Below are 21971 nucleotides of genomic sequence, written 5' to 3'. Positions count from 1 at the left end.
TGGCTCTGTTTTTCCCCTCATACCAGGTAATCACTTTCTAAAACATACCGTATAATTTACTTATTTTTATTTTATTTTATTTATTTTATTTTTTTTTTGCGGTACGCGGGCCTCTCACTGTTGTGGCCTCTCCCGTTGCGGGGCACGGGCTCTGGACGCGCAGGCTCAGCGGCCATGGCTCACGGGCCCAGCCGCTCCGCAGCACGTGGGATCCTCCCGGACCGGGGCACGAATTCGCGTCCCCTGCATTGGCAGGCGGACTGTCAACCACTGCGCCACCAGGGAAGCCCCTACTTATTTTTTAAATATATCTATTGTTATCTGTCTCCCCCGCTAGAGTATAAATTTCATGAGGGCAATGCTCTTTGACACTTTACTTCACTGATAGATATCAGACACCTTGAATTGGAATTAGCACATAGTAAGTGCTCAATAAATATTTGGATAAAGAAATGTCATCATCATCATCTTTTTTTACAGTGTAACAGTTTTAAACCAAACATATATTGGGAGAGTAAAATACTTGATAAATGCTATTTTTTTTTTTAGGAAGAATTAAAATATGGAGTTTTGAAAGAAGGTTGAGAACTCTACAATCTTTAAGAGCTTCCTTTCTTTGCGTAGGTGGGCATTTTAAAACTGTGGATGTGTGCCCTCTAACAGCTGTTTGTAGAATAGAACCGCTTCTTTCTCCTCAGCAGGAACAACAGGGTGCCTCTTCAGGATCCTTGATTGTAGAGCCTATAAAATGGTCTGCATTTTTTTAGGGCACAGAGTTTGATCCTCTCCACCTGCTCTCTGCCCATGTTTCAGGGCTGAGCAGCAGAGCTTTGAAACTGGCAGGCATATTGCAAACTGCCTGTGCCCAAGTAACCTTCCTCTGTGGGGTCCAGTGATACCATAAGTTCAATATTGAGAGAACACAGGAGGATCTTGAATCTCATCTCCTTGATGCCTATAGAAAGGAGCCTGACTCGTCATGGATGACCAGTAATTCTCCACCACCCAAGCTTACCTTTGCACCTTTTCGGGTCAAAAAAGTAATTATCTACCTATTTCTGTTTATCTATCTGCATATATATATTTATGTGTATATGTATGTGTATCTGTATAGAGGGAATACTTTAACTTTTGAATTACATGATTTTTTTGGTGAGACTGTTTTTTAAGAAATAAGCGTAGCGCATCATAGGACTTAATGGTGTGTTAGAGAAATGAAGGCTATTAATAGCCTCAAATTCCATTTAGATTTGGGAGAAACCCAGTAATATTCGGGAAGAGACTAGAATGTGTTGAGCACCAGTCATGTGCCAGGCTGGGTGCTAAGTGCTTTATATATCTTGTCTTATTTATTTACTCTATCACCAGTCCTAAGAAATAGGTATTTTCATCCCCACTTTCCATATGAGGAAATGAAGGCTCCAAGTGGATAAGCACTATCTGTGAGGAATCACAGCTAGCAAGTGCCGGATCTGGGTGTCGGGGGTGTCTGACTCTAGATTGGCATTCTTTCCACCATATCGTGTAGCTTCTCCCAAATGGTACTAATTATTAAGACTGATAGTTTCTTTTTAATAAAAGGGCTGTATTTCAAAGCTATTTTCATAGCTCTCAGGCCCTCATGAACAGTATTCTTTTGATCAGCTGCAACAAACTTTCTACAAGAAGCCGTCTTATTCAGCACTGTCTGCCTCTGTCATGTCTAACTTACTGATCGTTCTAAGAAAAATAACTCATCTTACCCTTTTCACTATCAGACTGCTGAGCTGGACTGAGGTGTAGACATGTTCTTCCCAGTGTGTTGTCCTGCGCTTTATTACTCGCTCACTTCCCTTCCTCATTTATTTCCTGTATTCAGCCTGCTTTGTTGCCAGGTGCTCTTTAAGGCAGTGGGGCTACGACAGTGAACAAAACAGATGAGGTTCCTGTCCTTATGGAGCTTTTAACTTAGTGGGGGAACAGACAGTAAACCAACAAGCTGACCAGCCAGCCAATTTGTGTGTGTGTGTGTGTGTGTGTGTGTTAATGCCAGACCATGGTAAATGCAAAGAAGAAAAATAAGCCAGGTCTGAGGGTAGAGAAGGGTGGGGGGCTAGAGGCACTGTTTTGGATGGAGTGCCTAGATAATACCTCTCTGAGAAGGTGACCTGGAACAGCAGTTGAACAAAATGAGGGGAAAGCTTTCTAGATAGAAAAAAAAGCACTGCAAAACTTAGAGTTGGCCTTCCCAGAACAATGTTTTAAAATATAATAAAATCACATTAAACTATTTTTAACTACGACAAAAACAAAAACGAAAACCAAGAAAACGTAGAGTTGGGCAAGTGCTTGATACATTTGATGGTCAGTAAGGAGGCTGGTGCGGATAGACCAGGGTAAGTAAGAGGGGTGTGTTCGGAGCTGAAGAAAAGAAGGGGGCTCTGAAGCTGGCTGGTATAGGGCCTTGTGGGCTGGAGCAGGGACTGGAATTTTGTTCCAGGAGTGATGGAAATCCATCAGAAGGAGTTCAGCGGGGGAGTCACATGACCTGATGCCTGAAAAGGGCCGCTGTGGCTGCTGTGAAACGCAGATTGTTACAGGACAGGAGTGGAGCAGGGAGACCAGCTGGGAGGTTGTAGAGAGAACTCTCGGGCCTGGATGAAAGAAGGACTGCAGATTCGCAGATAACACAAGTCTTGGCAAAAACACTGGCTCCTGATTTCGATGACAGCATCAATTTTCAGAAAAGTTACAACATCCTTGTATGATGGGTTGAAATGGACATGATCCTATTTAACAGGTCATTTGTTAGCCTGACCTCAGTTCTCACAGTCACTTGTTCCAGAACTCTTGGGAAAGACCTGGGGTTTTATTTGACCTCCAGGGCCCTGTGATCCAACAGTGAGATATGGCTTCCAAAAACCGTCGGAAGAATACGGGTCAAAGATACGGAATCTTAAACTAAGATGGAGGGAAGACAGGGTTCCTCTAAGTCTTAGTGGTCAGGCCTCATCAGGAATGCAGGGTTCTGAGTAGGCGCTGACAAAGGTGAGTGCAGAGGCTACCACGTGTGTGCATTGCAGGCTCAACTAGCTCTGGGATGGGGAGAAAAGTACCTTCTCCCTTGTAGAGATGGATGGGTGTGGTGAGTAGGTCACACTCCTGAGGAATCATCTCTTTCCCTCTCTATCCACCAAGTCTCCCTCCCCCATGCTGATAAAGAAACAGTTGTAACAATGACTAGATGTTAATAACGATATTAATAGATAACATTCTTGTTTGAATTCTTGCTAAATGCCAGACAATGTGGTAAATTATTGACACTGATAATCACATTTAATCCTGACAACAAACCTATTGGAAAGGTACCATTGTAAACTTCATGTTATAGCTGGGGAAACAGGTTTGTAAAGTTTAAATAACTTGCCCCAAATCATGGAGTGTTAGCCGAGCCCGGAGGAGAGCAATAGAAGACACAGGATTCAAACCCGGGCAGTTTGATTCAAGAGCCAGAACTCTTAGCCACTGTGTTATACTGCAAAGCTGCTGGGTGAAATAAAAATATAATTATTGTAATTTATGCATATTAGGGGCTAAACAGGGTTTTTTATGAGTTGAAATCTGTCTTTTATACTGATTCTATGAGAAAATCTGTGCTGAGTTTTAAACTACCTCAACTGTGGATTTGGGAGATACAATCCATTCACTAATTGGGAAATGGCTATATATTCCCTCAGGTCCTGGCTTCTACAGTTTAGGGGGATCAGTGACGAACTATATTTTAACTGGAAGGTGGTCAGTAGTGCAAGACCTGAAGACCAGGTCTTCTGAAGGACAGCTGGAGGAGCTAGAGAAGTTTAATTTGGAAGGGGGAGACTTTTAAAAAGTAGCAAAGGTTTCTCATGCTAGAATGGAAAACCATGAGCCCTAATAGGATCTCAAGACCTCAAAATAAACTTCTCTTCCTAGGTGATCAGATCCAGTCTTCTGATTTTAGATCACATTCACACTTTGATGATTCCCAAATTTATATCTCTGGCCAAGACCTCTCCCTGAGCCCCAGACGTGTTAATTCGGTCTTACTGAACATCTCCGCTTAATGTCTATCTAACATGCATCTCAGCCTTAACGCGGCCAGTGCAGGGCTCCTGTTTGCCCCCAAAGACTGTCTTCCCAGCTCAGTTACTGGCATCACCATCCTTCTGGTTGCTCAGGCCCCAAACCTCACCATTATATTTGATTCCTCCTTTTTTTTCTTTTTTAAAGAAACTCCACATCCAGTTATCAGCCTGTCCTGTTGTTTCTACTTACACTCACCTCTCCCCACCACCGCTCAGACCTTCCCTCTAACTCTTCTCCCTCCTCATCACTCTAGGCATATAAACATATTAAGCATTTAATCTTCCACGTGCCCGGACCACCCTGCTCCCACAACCAGATATTCTCACTTCCTTCAGGTCTGTGGTAAAGGGAAGGATGGGCCTCCCAAAATGTTTACACCCTAATGCCCAGAACCTGTGAATATGTTTCCTTACATGCAAAAGGGACTTAATGGATGTGATGAAGGTTAAGGACCCTGAGATCACAGAGACAATTTAGATTATCTGGGTGGGGCCAATATAGTCCCATGAGTCTTCCACTTAAAAGTGGAAGAGGAAGCAGAAAAGTAGATCACAGAAATGTGACATGAGAAAGTCTTGATCTTCTGTTGCTGGCTTTGAAGATTGGGAAAGGAGACCATGAGCTGAGGAATACAGGTGCTTTCTAGAAGCTGGAAATTTTGCTCTTAGCTGATAGCCAGCAAGAAAATGGGGACCACAGTCCTACAACCACAAGGAGACAGAAACTGGTTTTCTCCCAGTGAACCACCAAAAGGAACCCAGCCATGCCAATACCTTGATATTAGCCCAGTGAGACTTGAAGTGGAGAAACCAGTCAAGTGCACTGGACTTCTGACCTATGGGACTGTGAGATAATGAATGCGTGTTGTGTTTGTTACAGCAGTAATAGAAAACTAATACAAGGTCTCTGCTCAAATACACCTTTATCAGTAAGAACTTCCCTGACCAGCCCATATACTAGTCATACACACGCTCATCCAGCCCCTCTCTGTCCTTATTAACTCTGATTTATTTTTCTCCGTAGCACTTATCATCAGCTAGTGTGCATTTACTTGTGTGATTGTCTTTGTCATCCTTCTATTAAAATATAAGTACTCTTTGTTAGGGATCTCTGTTTGTATTGTTCGCTGTTTTATCTGCAGTGACTAGAACTGAGCCTGGCACGTCCTAGAATTAATCCTTGTTGAGCAGTTGATGGAGCTAGCCTTTTGTTTCCTCTGCAGCCTCTTGCAGAGATGCTCTTCTTACAAGCTGGCTGTACTGCACTCAGCTTCTTCCATCCTCTTACCTTCTGCTTCAGGACATTTGCACATGTGCTGCCTATAATGCTTGCCCCTCCTTTTTGCCTACTTTTACTGTAGATCTATTCAGAAACCGCTCCTGAGAGAAAGCTCTCCTGATCCCTGAGAGCAAATCCTGTCCTCTTATGCACTCATCTGTTTTTAAAGTAAGCGTTTCATATTGAGTATAGCTCAGATACCTTTTTATACTTTTCCTTTATAATAATACAAAGGCTAGGACTATGAGTCTGCTCACCGCTGTTTTTAGTGATAGAATTCTAGGGCTTAAGATTGTGGAGTTTGGAACCAGACTATCTGGGTTTATGAATCAGCTCCTAGCTCTGTGCCTTGAAGTTATGTAACTCACTCTGACTTGGCTTCCTCACATATGGAGTGGGGATAATAACAGTACCTACATTATAGGATCTTGTGTGGACTAAATCAGTTAATAAATGAAGTGCTTTGAGCACTGCACAGTCCATAGTAAGCACTCAAAAATGGTAGCTGCTGCTGCTGTTGTATAGAGCATAGCAGAGTGCTTGGCACATAGCAGATGCTCAATGAATATATATGGAAATACAAAAATGAATTTCATAAGAACTTGATAGTTGTATTAAAAACGAATAATTATCATTTATTAGATTTACTCCAGTGCAACTTTAGAAGGCAGAAATTTGATTAAACTTTCTCCTAATTACAAGAATGATATATGCTCTGGTGAAAACTGTAGATTATAGAGAAAATTATAATAATTTGTAATTCTACCACTCAGACATCGTTTTGACCTATTTCCTTTGTTATCTTTTATGTGTATTTTATATAGGCAACAGCATAGTATGCATAAAGTATTTTATACTGCTCTTTCAATTAGTATTATATTACAAATGCTTTCTGAAAACATCTTGTATGTTCTTGATGATTATTGTCCCCTAAAAAAATTTCATTGGCGCACATAATACATATTTATATGACATAGTCAAGAGGAATACATTTGTTCAAAATTAGAGAGTGTGACTGTATTTTAAATAATACGATTGTGCCCCTTAGATGATCTGTTTAAGGGGAAGGTATGGAAAACAGTGATGCCTGACGTTCCAGAAGGCTCTGGGATGGAGGCAGAATTTCACTTGACTGCTGAAGGGAGGATGGGAGGACTCCTTGGCAGAGGGAGGCTCCTGCGTGAACAGAAGCCCCCAGTGCCTAGAGTGGGGAAAATATAGGAAGGACTTGGCTGATTGGCTCCTGCAGGAGAGCTGTGGGAAATAAGATTGAATTGATGTGTTGGGGCTGGTTCTGGAGGATCTGGGAGGGAGGTGAGGCGTTGCTCCTCTTTGCAGAAGCCAAGAGCTTGTGATAAGGAGATGCAGTCTATAACTAAGTAGTTTGAGAGAAGAATGAAGGATTTTTTTGCTCCTCTGTATGAAAGCTATTTCCACCACAAATCCATTCCTTAAGCAGCCTGTCAGGAAGGCTGTCCTCAAATGCCCATGGAAGCCCTTCTGTTCTTCCTGCTGGCATCTTTGTCAACCACTTCATAGTTATCAATTCTTCATTCCATTTCAGAGCATCTTACAAAGCACCAAGACATTTATTATCTGACAAACTAATACAGTAGATATCATTTTATCATTCTTATTTTATTAATGAAAATACTGTGGCTCAAAGATACTTAGAGATTTGCCCAAGTTAGTAAGTAGTACAGATAAAACTTATCTATTTTCCTTCTTTCAAAGCAGGTCATAAAATAGAATAATGAAGCTCATAAAGCATCTATCTTCCAGAATGCTTGTTTAACATAGTATGTGATTTATTGCCATAACAATTCAGGTAAGCAAAGAACTAGCAGCATTCACACTATATAGAAAATCTAAGTCAAAGATTTTGACTAACAGTGGTATTGAAACTAATGAAAAACTATGGTAACAAGTCAACATGTATGACCTGATGTATTTGAGTGCATTGTTTCCCTCACCCTGAATTGATTGATTGGTTTTGTGTCATAGATATAGCTGAAGAGGAAAAGAAAAATGAAGACTTTTCATAATCAAGTAATCAGTTGGGGAGCTAAAATTAGTCAGTAGTAGGGTTTAGACTGAAAACCTGTAATTCTATAAATATCAGTAAACTCAACAAAATATTTCCTTTATAACCAAAGAGATTTTGAAACAAAAATTTTTAGCAGAGGTTATGTCATTTTTAGGCTATTTAAAAGTACTTCATATACATGGAAAAAATTTCAGCATAAACATGTAAAAGGAAAAATTAAATGTCTAGTACCTTCCAGAACCAGAAGTTAGTTGAAAAGTTGCTTATTTGTTTTAAGCACTGTTACTCTCAGTAATATATCTGAATCTCTATTTCTTGGTGTCTTAGAAAATCTCTTATGTCCCTCCAGTTAGAAATATGAATTGAATTCACTCCACTCCTGTATTTCACTCCCCTCCACTCCATTTTCACTATGTATATGATTTTAATTTCATCATTAAAATTACAACTTTATATTTGTTACTCTGTAATTTGAACCACTTTCTTCATCCACCAATTTTTAAGCAGTGTCCTTTGACTGCCAATTATGTAAGATGAAAAGATTTGGACCCCATTTACTTCCTTTACACCCAGTTCCTCCCCCATTCATCTCCTATTTTCTGCTCGTTATGCCATTATTTTTTATACTGACAAAAAAAATTTACAGTCTGTTCTGTAAAAATAATTGTCTTCTGTGTTGTATAGATTGATTTTAAAAGCTGAGTTCAATAATTAATGTTCCCAAATGTTCCCAGTATTATAATTATATATGTGTGTGTACAGATATTTATATTTTCACTGTGTAATCAAGTTTTTGGAACTGTAAGGAAGGAAATGTAGCCGTATAGATTACTAAACCTGTACTGCTCAGTGGAGAATGTTTCAAGCGTTACTTCAAACGGACACTCTTATCCTCTAAACTGTACCAGGTCATGTTACATTTACTTTGCTTTATATTTGGAACTGTACCTTGTATACAGTTTTGTTTAGTTGGTTTTCTTGGAATTCTTAAGCACTTTTTTTTTTCTTGGCAGAGAAAGGTGAATGCTTTGATTCTGTCACTAAAACCTTTTTAATGATATTAGGTGTTAATCGTACCCATTTTCTTCTTGAAAGCATTCTTCTTGGAACCCTTTGGCTTCTTACTCTAATTTGAATACTTTTTAGGCTGCATAGCTGGCATTTTAGTATACCCCCCACACCCCCATATTGTCTGTAGATTAGGTCCACAGTTTCTTGGCTTCTTTTTTGAATTCCATTTTTTAAAAAATCTTCAAAGAGAATTTCCTGAATGTGTACCTAGTACATAAAATACTCTCCCTCTTGCATGTTTGAAACGAGCACTTTCCTGGCTTCCTGGTAGAAAATTTGCCTGGATATGGAATTCTAGGTTAAAGATCATTCACCAGCAACCTTTGAAGGCATATGAAGCCAAAATTTGGAACCAGGTTTCCGATGGATTTCTGTGGATTCTTTTGTTACTCTATGAACCAGGCTCCTTCGACTACAAGCCTTTCAGTTGTAGAGGAGAGCCTCAGGGCAGCCTGTGAGGAGGCCAGCTCCAAATGGCCATGAAACCACTGTGTGCTTTCTGCTGGAGTTGTCCTCAGCTTCTTAGAGTAGCAGCCACTTTATAACGTTGTCTTTCTTTGTACTCATTTACTCCCTCCCTGGATCAGAGTCATTGATGATAACACAAACAATGGCTGGCTTTTTATATTACTGTATTTTGAGTGCTTAATTTTGATTAATCTTTCCATTGGCAGTGCTATGTCTTCAGTAATTTTTTTCCGAAAGGCTGTGTGGCTTATTTGTTTTCTGAGTTTGCCCACAACTGAGATTGACTTTCTGTTGCCTTCACATGTGAATAATAATTTGCACGATTATAAAATAATATTCTCATAAAATTCTACAGACATTGCTCTACTTTTCGAGGAGCAGGAGGCATTTAGTGAAGCATAGAAAAAGTTTGGTCATCCTGATCTCTGTTCCTACTTTATTCCATCAGTATATTGGCAGCACTTTTTTTTCATTATTGTAATTTTAAAAGATTCAGAGTATTAGGTACATTATTTTCCCTGGGAGATGGTAAACCCTTTTGATTTTTCCAGCTTAGGAAACAGGTTTCTTTTGTCTTTGATGTTTGTTCTTGCTCTAATTTTGTTTTTGTTTTTATTATTTTTGTTCTTTTATCAGTGATTTTAATCATTTTGGGTCGTTTTTGGTATCATGAATTTTCTTTGCAAAGAAGAATCATATTAAAAAATGTATATGTACACACAAATTTAATCAGGCCCAACTCTTACACAGCTGTTCTCTAGTGGCAATTATCTAGAGAATTATTCTTCTTCTTTAAGCAGTGGTTTATTTGAAGCAATATGTTTTTCTCTTAAAAACATTAAAAAACTTCTGAAATTTAGATGTTTTCAAAGATGCGGGAAAAAAAGTTGTTGTCAGCTTCTCCACAACCGAAAATAGTATAATTAAATTAATAATATCTCACGGTTTGGCATCTTAGAACAGAGGAAGTTTGATTTAAGGCTGAGTAGGAGCAAATTAAAATTTTACACTAGTTTTATTGAATTTTAAATTTATTTAGTCATCAAATATCATAAAATTTTATGATTAGAGGGTCTCTTATCATCTTTCCCTTATTTAAAAAAAAAAAAAAACTTTGTGTGATGTGAATTAATACCTTTGAGAGCTTGGCCCTCAGTAGACACACAGTAGATCACTCTTTTAGAGATACAACTTTTTATAGTATCTAAATAACAACCTTTTAAATTTTATCTTTCTTGCTTATTCCGACTCAAGAAGGAGAATATGTTGATTTCAAGCCCAGAGTTAATATTTGGTACATCTTGCACTAACTGAACAAATACTAAACAAACAAACAAGCAAACAAAAAATATATATATATGAAAGGTCACTAAAACTTTATTTTTATATAGAATCCCTATGTGTATTTGGAAGTTATTTATTAGACATTTTTATTTAGGAAAAACTTTTTTTTTTTGCTTTTGTTGAAAGTAAATAACTTTGTAAGGTATGAGCTTCTGAAGACAGAGATCATTCAACCTGGAATATGGGTTAAGTCCATCTTTCGTTTAAGTTTATTTTGTTTTTTAGATACATTCCTGAAAAAAGTAGGTGTAAACCAAATTATGAAATATTTTATCATTGATTTACAGTTTATTTTCAGAAATGTTACTGAAAAGGAAAAAAAAAATTGGCTCTAACATGTAATCAAAACCACACTTACAAATTGAAATCTTCTCTTTAAAGTCATATTTATTTTACTTTTCAGTTTGAATCCTAAGGATTTAATGTTCTTAGGACTGTGGCTAGAATTTAGTCACAGGAACAATATAATTTCTGTTTTTTTAAACAAATCTAAATGAAAACCTTAATATGTTTATTTAGTTACACGAAGCTTCCTTAGCTTTATACTGGGGAATTTCTGGAAAAATCTGAGGGCAAGGATGTCTACAAGAGCAGAGGCCTAGACAGGTACATCAGGTCTCTGTGATTTTATGTGAGATAGTTGGAATGGACACCTATGCCGCTATAAACACTGGTCAAAATATACCCAATTAGTTCTCACTTCCTAATCATATTGTCAAAGTGACGAATAGCCAGTGTTGATCAGGATGGGCCAGGCGTTCCATATCCTATTGGTGGCAGGGGGTCTTAGTACATTTGAGGGGATAAATTTGGCAAAATTTTTGGTAATTTATCTTATATATATATGTGTGTAAGTACATGTACAGGAAAAAGGATGAGATATATCTCTCTATATATAGATACATTAATCATTAATATATGTAAATAAAATGTAAGTATATATAGAGACATATAAACATGTTTTATATATATTGATATATAAGTAAACATATATAAACATATTAAAAAGTATACAGTGCAAAATACTACAGTAACTTAATATCCATCTTAGGGTCCGAATTAAAGTATGGTAACAATCGTACATGGTAGTACTATGTAGCCAGTAAAGAATGAGGTATGTCAAAATGTGCTGATTAATGAAGATGTCTGATATGTATTAAATAAAGTAAAAAATAAAAGTAGTAGAAAAAATAAAGCAGTAGAACTATATACTATAGCTCTAGTTGTGTAAGAAAATAAAATAACTTCTATTACATGTACACATACAGAGCTTATATGAGTATAGACAATTTCTGAAAGTATATTTAAGATACCTCTTAAGTTAGCAAGGACCTATACAAGTCTCTTATGGAAGAAACATACTTTTCAGTTTATATCCTTTGGACTTTTTGAAAATTCTTTTGCATAAGCACATATTATTATTATTTTTTAATAGATCTTTATTGGAGTATAATTGCTTCACAATACCATGTTAGTTTCTGTTGCACAACAAAGCGAATCAGCCATATGCATACACGTCCCCATATCCCCTCCCTCTTGAGCCTCCCTCCCATCCTCGCTATCCCACCCCTCTAGGTCATCTCAAAGTACTGAGCCGATCTCTCTGTGCTATGCTGCTACTTCCCACCAGCCAAGTTTTACGTTCGGTAGTGTATATATCTCAATGCTATTCCCACTTCACCCAGCTTCACCCTCCCACCCCCTGTCCTCAAGTGCATTCTCTATGCCTGCTTCTTTATTCCTGCCCTGCAACTAGGTTCATCAGTACCGTTTCTTTTTTTTTTTAGATTCCATATATATGCGTTAGCATACGGTATTTGTTTTTCTCTTTCTGACTTACTTCATCCTGTATGACAGACTCTAGGTTCATCTACCTCACTATAAATAACTCAATTTTGTTTTTTTATGGCTGAGTAATATTCCATTGTATATATGTGCCACATCTCCTTTATCCATTCATCTGTCGATGGACATTTAGGTTGCTTCCATGTCCTGGCTATTGTAAATAGTGCTGCAATGAACATTGTGGTGCATGTCTCTTTTTGAATTATGGTTTTCTCCGGTTATATGCCCAGTAGTGGGATTTCTGGGTCATATGGTAGTTCTATTTTTAGTTTTTTAAGGAACCTCCATACTGTTCTCCATAGTGGCTGTATCAGTTTACATTCCAGTGCAAGAGGGTTCCCTTTTCACCACACCCTTTCCACCATTTATTGTTTCTAGCGTTTCTGATGATGGCTATTCTGACCAGCATGAGGTGATACCTCATTGTGGTTTTGATTTGCATTTCGCTAATAATTGGTAATGTTGAGCATCTTTTCATGTGCCTCTTGGCCATATGTATGTCTTCCTTGGTGAAATGTCTATTTAGGTCTTATGCCCATTTTTTAATTGGATTGGTTTTTTGATATTGAGCTCCATGAGCTGTTTGTATATTTTTGAGGCTAATCCTTTGTCTCTTGTTTCATTTGCAAATATTTTCTCCCATTCTGAGGGTTGTCTTTTTGTCTTGTTTATGGTTTCCTTTGCGGTGCAAAAACTTTTAAGTTTAATTAGCAAAAGCCATACAAGCTGAGATTTGGAACCACAGTGTAAGGAGACTGAGGGGGTGGTATGGGTACAGGTCCTGACAAGAAAAGGTAATATAAAAAGTATTTTTCTACTCTATAGAATTGTATGCTTTTTATATAGATCAGTGTTTGCTTGAGAGGAGCACGGGCTCCGAATAGTTAGGGGTAAGGAACTCATGCCAAGACCGCCACCACCCCTGTGCCCAGGGTGCTCTGTTCCTGCAAAGCCCCTCCAGAGGACAGAACCTTGAGAGGAGACTGGATGGAAGGCATTGTCCTCACTCCAGAACGTTCCTCCCACTTGCACGTGTTTCGTTTCTCCCAGTGAACAGGACTATGCAAGGGATTCTGTTTATTGGGAATCAGTATTGTGCAGTGATTAAGAAGCAGATTCAGGAACCAAATTGCTGAGTTCAAAATGTATCAGTAGCTACCATGGGCAAGATACTTAATCCATGCCTCAGTTTCCTCACCTGTAAAATGGAGATAATAGTACCTATCCCATGTGGGGTTGTTGTGACAATTAAATGAGTGATTTTCATGGTAAAGGAGCTTGGATCAGTGCCTTTATATAAGTGTTATAAAAGTCTTTGTTGTTATTGTTGTTGTTGTTATTACTGGTGTTACCATTTGGGAAAAATTACCTAAATACTTTTAAAATAATAATTAAAAATTTAACTGGGGCTTCCCTGGTGGCACGGTGGTTGAGAGTCCGCCTGCCGATGCAGGGGACACGGGTTCGTGCCCCAGTTGGGAAGATCCCACATGCCGCGGAGCGGCTGGGACCGTGAGCCGTGGCCGCTGAGCCTGCGCATCCGGGGCCTGTGCTCCGCAACGGGAGAGGCCACAGCAGTGACAGGCCTAAGTACAGCAAAAAAAAAAAAAAAAAATTAGCTGACATTAAATTGTACATTGATTTTGTACATGCTACTTTACATAGAACATATTTACATAACTGAAGTATATATGCATTGACTCTTATAGGGTTGGTTATTTATAGAAATATTTGAAAAGTTTGCTCTCAAACTTATTTTTCTTCCTTTTCTATGTATTGTCTCTGTTTTCTGGCCGCTTTCTCAGATTTTTCTCTTTCTGAATGGTTTTAAACAATCTGATTCTGATTTGCCTTGGATTTTTGCTTTTTATTTTATGTTTCTTGAGCTTGGGTCCGTTGGTCTTCTTGGATCTGTGGGTTTATAGTTTCTATCAAATCGAGAACATTTTGGTCAAGATTTCTTCAAATATATTTGTCTTTCTCCCCAACCCCTCTCCCCCATCTCACCTCTACTGTGAGGACTCCAATTATACATGCATTTTGATGTTTAAAGTCATCCCATAGTTCACAGATGCTCTGTTGATTTACCTTTTAGTTTTTTCCTCCTCTATTTTGTTTTGTACAGTTTCTCTTGCCAGGTCTTTAAGTTTACTTACCTTTTCTTCTGTGGTGTCTCACCCACTATTAATCCCATCCAGTGTTTGTTTTTTTTTAATCACAGACATTTTTTATCTCCTCAATAGGACCCAGACCTGTTGTCTAAGTCTTTTTTATAGCTTCCATATCTCCAGTTAACATAGTCAACCTTTCTTCTAGATTCTTTTTTTTAAATTTATTTATTTTTGGCTGTGTCGGGTCTTAGTTGTTGCACACGGGCTTTCTCTAGTTGCTGCGAGTGGGGGCTCCTCTTCGTTGTGGTGCGCAGGCTTCTCATTACGATGACTTCTCTTGTTACAGAGCACAGGCTGTAGGCATACGGGCTTCAGTAGTTGCAGCATGTGGGCTCAGTAGTTGTGACTTGAGCACAGGCTCAGTAGTTGTAGCGAACGGGGCTTAGTTGTTCTGCAGCATGTGGGATCCTCCCGGACCAGGGATTGAACCCATGTCCCCTGCACTGGCAGGCGGACTCTCAACCACTGTGCCACCAGTGAGGCCCTCTTCTAGGTTCTTGAACATAAATTTTCTTATAACAAGTTTAATGCTTTTGTCTACTAATTTCATCATCTGTGTCATTTCTGGATTAGTTTCTATGGATTGTTTTTTCTTTTCATTATGAGTTGAATTTTCTTGCTTCTTTTTGCTTAGATGCTAGACTTTGTACATTTTATCTTGTTGGGTGCTGAATATTTTTATATTCCTAAAAATATTCTTGAGCTTTGCTCTGGCATGTGGTTACATTACTCAGAAATAATTTGCTCTCTTCAGGTCTTGCTTTTAAGCTTTGTTGCTCTGGACTAAAAGAGCTTTTAGTCTACGTTACTTTAGCTCCACTCCTGAGACAAGACCCTTCTGAATTCTCTAAGGAACACTTCATGAATTAAGAGGTTTTCTACCCTGGCTTTTGGGAACAGGCACTGTGCCCAGGTGTCTAAGCTCTGAGCGCTGTTCTCTCTAATCTCTTCTTGTCCTTGGGTAGTTTCCCCAGTCTTATGTGCTGCTGAGGATTCAGCTGAATGTTGGAGGGAGACCTCTGACAGGTCTCAGGAGTTCCGTTTGTGTGCAACTCACTCTTCTCCAAAACTCTCCCCCGGGAACTTGAATCGCTATGGCTTTCCCTCACTCTCCCCTCCCTGTCCTTGACTCAGGGGGCCTCATGGCTCTGCCTGGGGTAACCTTAGGGCTCACTCTGCTTGTCTCCCATCTCTCACTGTCATTCATTTCCTCATGTCCAATGTCTTAAGAGTCACTTTCCCCACATACTTGTCCAATTTTTAGTTGTTTCAAGTGGGAGGGTTACTGCTCCCTGTTACTCTGTCTTGGCCAGAAGTGGTATCACCCTGCTCTAGGCTCTACCTTAAATTAAAAAAAAAATTAAAAAAAAGAATAAAAACAAATAGCCCTTGTCCACCCACTCCCGGTCTGAAATTCCAGAGGCAGCCACATTCAACTCTCGTTACACGTTCTCCTGGTGTCCCTGTAGATTTTGTACCTCTCACTGCCCCTCTGTTCAGAGAGGCCTCCTCTTACCACAGTCTAAAACAGCACCCTTGTCTAGCTCTGTCTCATCACTCTGCTGTATTCTTCACTGCATTTTTTGTGTTTTGACTTTACCATGTTTGTTTATATGTTTATGATTGGCCTTCCTCACTAGAAAGGATGTGTGCTCCATGAAGACACGAAGACTGGGCTCTTCTCTGTTTTCTTCTCTGCTGAATCCTCAGAGCCTAGAACAACTAACTCCTGGGCACATTGTAGTCCCTTAGTAAATATCTGTTAAATAATTAAATGAATGAATGCCAGATACTGTGCTACGTGTTTTCCAAATATCATCCTTTGCTGCCCCCACCTTAGAGGTAGATAACAAGTACTAGGAGCTTGCCAGGAAAGCCAAGAAAGAAGAGAGTTTTCCTGGCAGCCGGGAAAACACGTATCAGAAACTATAAAAAAAAAAAGTCTGGTATGGAATTTAGGAACATAAGATTTATTAAACTGACTCCATTTCTTGCTTCATTCATATTGTCATGGAAATTCTGATTAAGCAACTTCCTTTCCAAGGTGTTTTCCCAGAATTTACAAGAAAAAAGTCTTAACAGTATTAGGTATATTGTGCATTTTAAAAATGGCAACATAATAAAAATATTAGAATTAAAATTTATCACATACTTTTCCCTATGTGTGCACGTGTGCGTATTTATAATACTTCCCCCCACCCCCGCACCCAAAGTGAATTTAGCGATTGTGAAAAGTAACTGTGGACCTTGGTAATGGAGCCGTCTGGTCGATAGAAGGGATGACATTCCATGAGACAGCTGCTGTGTAATGTGTCTTATCCGTGGCTTTCAGGAGGGGGCACCTGAGGGGCAACCTAGTAGGTTGAACCTCACTGAGTCTTCAACTTTCTTCTCCTTCTGTGGATTCTTCAGCAGACGTGCCAATTAAAGTGATGGTTTTTGTGATGAAGCCTCAAGTAACTGGACTCAAAATGTAACTTCATTTTATTTCACATAGCTCAGCAGTTGGAAACTGCTTTCATTGCTCCCACATTGTCCTGATTTAAATCTGGGACCTGACACTAAAAAGGGGGCTCTGTATGCTATTAAACAAGCCCCCAAGTTGAAGCTGTGTTTCTTTTGTTGGTGTTTCTCAGGGTGCTTTCCTCATTGTATTCCTGGCTTTGAATGGTCTTTGCAGAAGAATAATTTTCTTTAGTGAACTAGTAAACAAAATTTTTTTCTAAAAAATAATGTACGTATATCCGAGAGTTTGAAGCATATGCATATGTTTTTAGAAGAAAATATTTTCACTAATTCACCAAAGTATTTTTTAGGGGGATTTCTTGGGGGAAAAAAACAGTTGATTAAATTGATAGAAATTTACCACTTTAATAAAAGCAGGTTTCTTAAACTGAGTCATGGAACAGAAGATTTTGTTTCTAATTGGAAGGAGTGCAAAAATATGAACACATTTTATGTTTGATGATATAGTTTCTGGCTTTCCAAAAAAGTCACATTTACATATAAGGCAGAAATATAGAGCCATAGAGATCTATTTTCATAATGAAGGTGTGTGACCTCATATCTCATATTCTAACTTTAAGTAGCTCTTTTTAGGGCTAAAGTAAGCCTGCTTTTAACACTCTTCAGTGTCACATGACCTCAACTTTAGTTTCGTTTTCTTCAGAAGGGCAATTGAAATGGGAACCCAGGCTTACTAAGTCATGGAACAATTCCGCTTCATCTTGGTGATGACAAACTCTCGCTCAGCAAAGCAGGAGTCAAAGACAAACTCTAGGAAATAACAGAGCACCTTCTCTTCAGCTCCTGTCAAGCAGCCTTCCCCCACCCACTTTAACATCGTGTTCTCATGAGCATTTCATAATATTCCTCATCCCTTGTTCCCCGTCTTGACCCACTGACCTAAGAATCAAGAAAGTGTCATGTTAGTGCCTACTAATTAGTGCACCCAGAGAGCCTTTTCATCTGGCCTTTCAACCTCCTGGAGGTGGGAGCACAAGCTGTCACTCGTATCACGCAGGGAAAATGAACCTTTACTACATTTTCCCTGTTTTGCAAACAGCAGAATTAGCCAGCTGAGGCGAGATGAATATGCAGGTTAGGAAGAAATTAACCTAAAAGGCACTACTGTTTGCATTATTGTCTTAGAGATGACACAGCACTGCCCGCATTGAAATACCCATAACGCAATGCTGTGGGCCTGCGATTTTTGCCAGACTGTCGCTGTGGCATCGCACTTGTATTTCAATGCCGTCATATGCATTTGGTGAAGTAATTTTAGGAGAGAAGTGTTCTCTGATTAAAAAGTTACGGAGCATTTTAAGGCATTTAAGTTGCCACTGTTTTTAGACACGTTTGTGGGGATACTGCTGTTTGTTAGTGAGCATTTGGCTCCAGGGCTCATTAATCAGTGCTGTTGGGCCAGGGTCTCCTGAGCCTTCTGGGTTTTGGGAGATCAGCTACTGTAATTAAAGGGATGAAATATATCATGGTCACAAACTTACCACATCAGACAATTGAGGGTTTGGAACTGGTGGAATTAATCTTTTTTATTTTTTTCTTAGGTGTTTAAGATAGAAGTGCTAATGAATGGAAGAAAACATTTTGTTGAAAAAAGGTACAGCGAATTTCATGCCCTGCACAAAAAGGTAACTTCTCCCCCGCCACCCTTTTCTCTATAAGGCAGATGGTGTAACACTAAGCCTGCTTTCTGTGGTTCCTAAGAGCTTTAATAGTTCTTGGAACAGGTTGACTTCTTTTATCACGAAGTAAATTTCCTTTGAAAATAAATTGTTCCGTCCTTTCAAGGTGTGCTTTCTGAGTAGGTGGGTTTTCTGTTAAGATCTTTTGCATAAATAGATGTGTGACAGCAAGCTGTTTATATTATACTGTGCTGGGTATTGTAGGCTCAGAAAGAATAAGACCCAGACCCTATTTTATCCCTAAAATACACTTAATGTGTTTTACACAAAGGAAAAAAAAAAAGAAATGAACATTTTACAGGAAGAAATTTATTAAAATCAACTTATACTTACGTATACATGGAAAAAAATATACATGTCACATGTATTCAAGGACTGTTTGGGGATCATGTAAAGGGGGATTATAGCTTCTTTTGAATTATAAAGGCCGCTCTACAAGCCTGGTGTTTCAGTTCTCAGACCCCTTTCATTAAAAGCCTTTGATAAAAGAAACAAGAAGGCAAAAGGAATAGCTGAGTTTTGGGAGACATGGTCAGTAAAGAATAGAAGAGGGAATAATTTTTATTTTCTACCAAAATTTAATGTTTTGAAGGTTATAAATTAGTATTGAGGTGATGAAATTACCTTAATAACTAGAAATACCTCATGAAATTGCCTAGAAAATCACCACATATGGGTTAATGCAGTTTTACCATTTTTTCTTTTGTATACATATATATTCATATCTGTGTGTATGTATATATATATATATATATATATATACTTCCTATATATGAATATATATATTTATACACACACATATATAAAATGTATGGCATGGTTCAGTTTCTTCACTTTTGTTACTTTGTTAGGTAAGAAGTTAGTGGAAAGATACTGAGTAAGTATGTTCAGAAAGAATCTATTCTTTTAACTTCCTTAAGGACCGCTTAAATTTTCTGGAAAATGTCAGTGCATAAATGATGTGATAGTGTTTTTACTCTGTATTAAAAGCTCTGTAGCTAAAATTAAAATTTCTTACTTTTTGGTAGTCAGGAGAATAGAGTATTGAGTAAAAACTTTCACAGGTTATATTGAGAAGTGAGTGAGCCTCTATCCCTCTGTTTTCTTTTGAAGAGGAGCTGTCAGTTATCTGTACACTTTTCCATTAGGATGGCAAGGAATAATTTACCTTGAATTTTTCAGTTAACATTGTGTTACATCCAGGTTTACTTCCAAAAGAAGCAACACAGGTGAAATACAGATGTAGGCTGGATGTTGCCAGCTGACTTTACAAAAGCCCTACCCCTCAACCCGGGGCCTCAAAGAGAAACAAACATGGGGTCTGGGTCTCACGTCCTTCTCAAGAATTTCTGGCTTTGTTCACTTGTTTATCGAGGAAACAGATTCTAGAGAGATTTCTGCTGGGTACCTCATGAAATAAGTCTGTACAATGGGATTAAAACCAGAACTCCTCCCCTCCCCAGCCTCTGATGCCAGAGTCTGGACCAGGCAGCCTGTCACATGCAAGCCTCCTTCCTAACCTGCCAGGTCTCCATTACCCCGACACAGCCCAGCTGTCCCCACCAGATACTTGGGGACCAACTCCACACGAGGCACAGCTGGGTGACTGCCAATTAGGCCCGCCCTGAGCAAGAGGCTGCCCTTGCTTCTTACGAGTGGAGGGTGACTCACTCTGCTCTCTTTTCTAGTACGATTTATTTTCTTCTGCAGAAGAGGACCCTTTCCCCAGTGATTACAGGCAGTTCTTAGAGTCTCACAGTCAAAAAAGATTTCTAGATTTTCTAGGACTCTTCTCTCAACTTCTGCAATTCTGTTAATAATTTTAGCTATTCTTAAAATTATATCATCAAGTCTATTAGAATTAAGAGAGTAGAAATTCTCAGACCTCTCAATTTTGCATGTTTTTGGCAGCCTCATTAAAACATCCTTACAGGGACTTAAAGAAAAGTGGGGCAGAGTTTTAGTTGGCAGACACTAAATCTTGTGTGTTACAGAGCAGAAAGGGGCTGCTAGAAGTCCCCTTTATTTGTCCCATTTGATAATTGTATTAGATTTGTATTAGATTTGATGAAAAGGTAACTTATTATAAAAGACAATTAAGTACAAATAATGGCAGGGTGTAAAAATAAACATAAATCTGTAATCTTGACTGTAAAGTTGTGTGTTAAGGAGGATTGAAATGGGCAAAAAAATTAATCAGAATATACAAGCTTTAGTGATTACTGCTGCCACCTTGTACAACTTTATCCTTTTATTAGAATTTTGGTACCCTAGTTTCCATATTTGAATTTTGTGATGTGCTTTGAATGTTCTGTTTTTACATGAAATACCTTCCCTTTAAATTCAAGTTAAATCTATTCCTGTTTAATTTTTTTGAATACTCAGTTATTTCTGCAGTGGATGCCATTTGCTCTGTTGTCAGTGTCCTGTTTTCCCTTACACTTTACATTACACTTGTTAAAGTTTTTAGTCAATGTCCCCAAGTTAATTCTAAAATCATATAGGAACTATTAATAAGTGCTTTGTACCTTTAGAATAGTAGTTGCATGGCTCATCTCCATATACCACAAACACACAAAAATGCCTCCTGGCTGGTTGTCAGGCTCATTTTGAGGCAGAAACTAAAACCATTACCCATTTGACAGTTCATCTGGTTGTTTGAAGTTCTTAATGATTACTACTTCTCCCAAACTTTTATAATTTTTGATATTAAAGTATGAAAACAATATTCTCATCCTCTACACTTTTCTTAGGATTTCTTTCTAATTTTTGGAAAAATTCAAGAGTTTTTTTTTTTTTTTCCTATATGCTTTATTTTCGTCCCCTCAAGTAAGTTTAGTTTTTTAGATTATAAAGCTAAATCTTGCAGAAAGTTTGGGGACAGGAGAAATAACTCCTTGTTACCAACATATATTTCTGCTATGCTAATACAATTGCTGTTTTCCTTCTTTTCATGCTTTTTTTTTTGCGTTACGTGGGCCTCTCACTGTTGTGGCCTCTCCCGTTGCGGAGCACAGGCTCCGGACGCGCAGGCTCAGCGGCCATGGCTCACGGGCCCAACCGCTCCGCGGCATGTGGGATCCTCCTGGACCGGGACACAAACCCGCGTCCCCTGCATCGGCAGGCGGACTCTCAACCACTGCGCCGCCAGGGAAGCCTTCTTGCATCTTTTAATGGAACAAATGCCGCTGTGCTAGTGGGGTTCCTTCATGGTGATAATTATGGTGTAGAAGTTAAGTGTGGAAGCTCTGGCAGCAGAATGTTCCTGAGGCCTGCCTTTACCTCTTAAGTCCGTGGAGCAAGTTGAGTGATCTTTCTGTGCCTCCGGTTCCCCCGTTTTAATATGGGAACAGTGAATGTGCTAACTTCACAAGACTGTTTTCCAGACTAAACGAAATCGTGTGCATTGCATGGTCAACTTCTAATGATTGATAGCCTTCA

General features: G+C 38.8%; 1 protein-coding gene across 1 annotated transcript in view; it reads left to right on the top strand.

Moving 5' to 3' along the window:
- Positions 1-21971, top strand: part of SNX24 (sorting nexin 24) — a 161075-nt gene that overhangs the window by 66311 nt on the left and 72793 nt on the right. The window contains exon 2 of the mRNA XM_027099290.1: positions 18393-18476. Coding sequence (XP_026955091.1) covers positions 18393-18476 — 84 coding nt within the window. The remainder of the gene's footprint in view (positions 1-18392; positions 18477-21971) is intronic.

Source organism: Aethalodelphis obliquidens, unplaced genomic scaffold (genome assembly GCF_003676395.1).
Source record: "Aethalodelphis obliquidens isolate GAN/ISIS:26980383/991018 unplaced genomic scaffold, ASM367639v1 scaffold4, whole genome shotgun sequence".
In the NCBI taxonomy this organism is placed as follows: Eukaryota; Metazoa; Chordata; class Mammalia; order Artiodactyla; family Delphinidae; genus Aethalodelphis; species Aethalodelphis obliquidens.
Note: the sequence above shows the minus strand (reverse complement) of the source record. Positions and strands in the feature narration are given on the sequence as shown.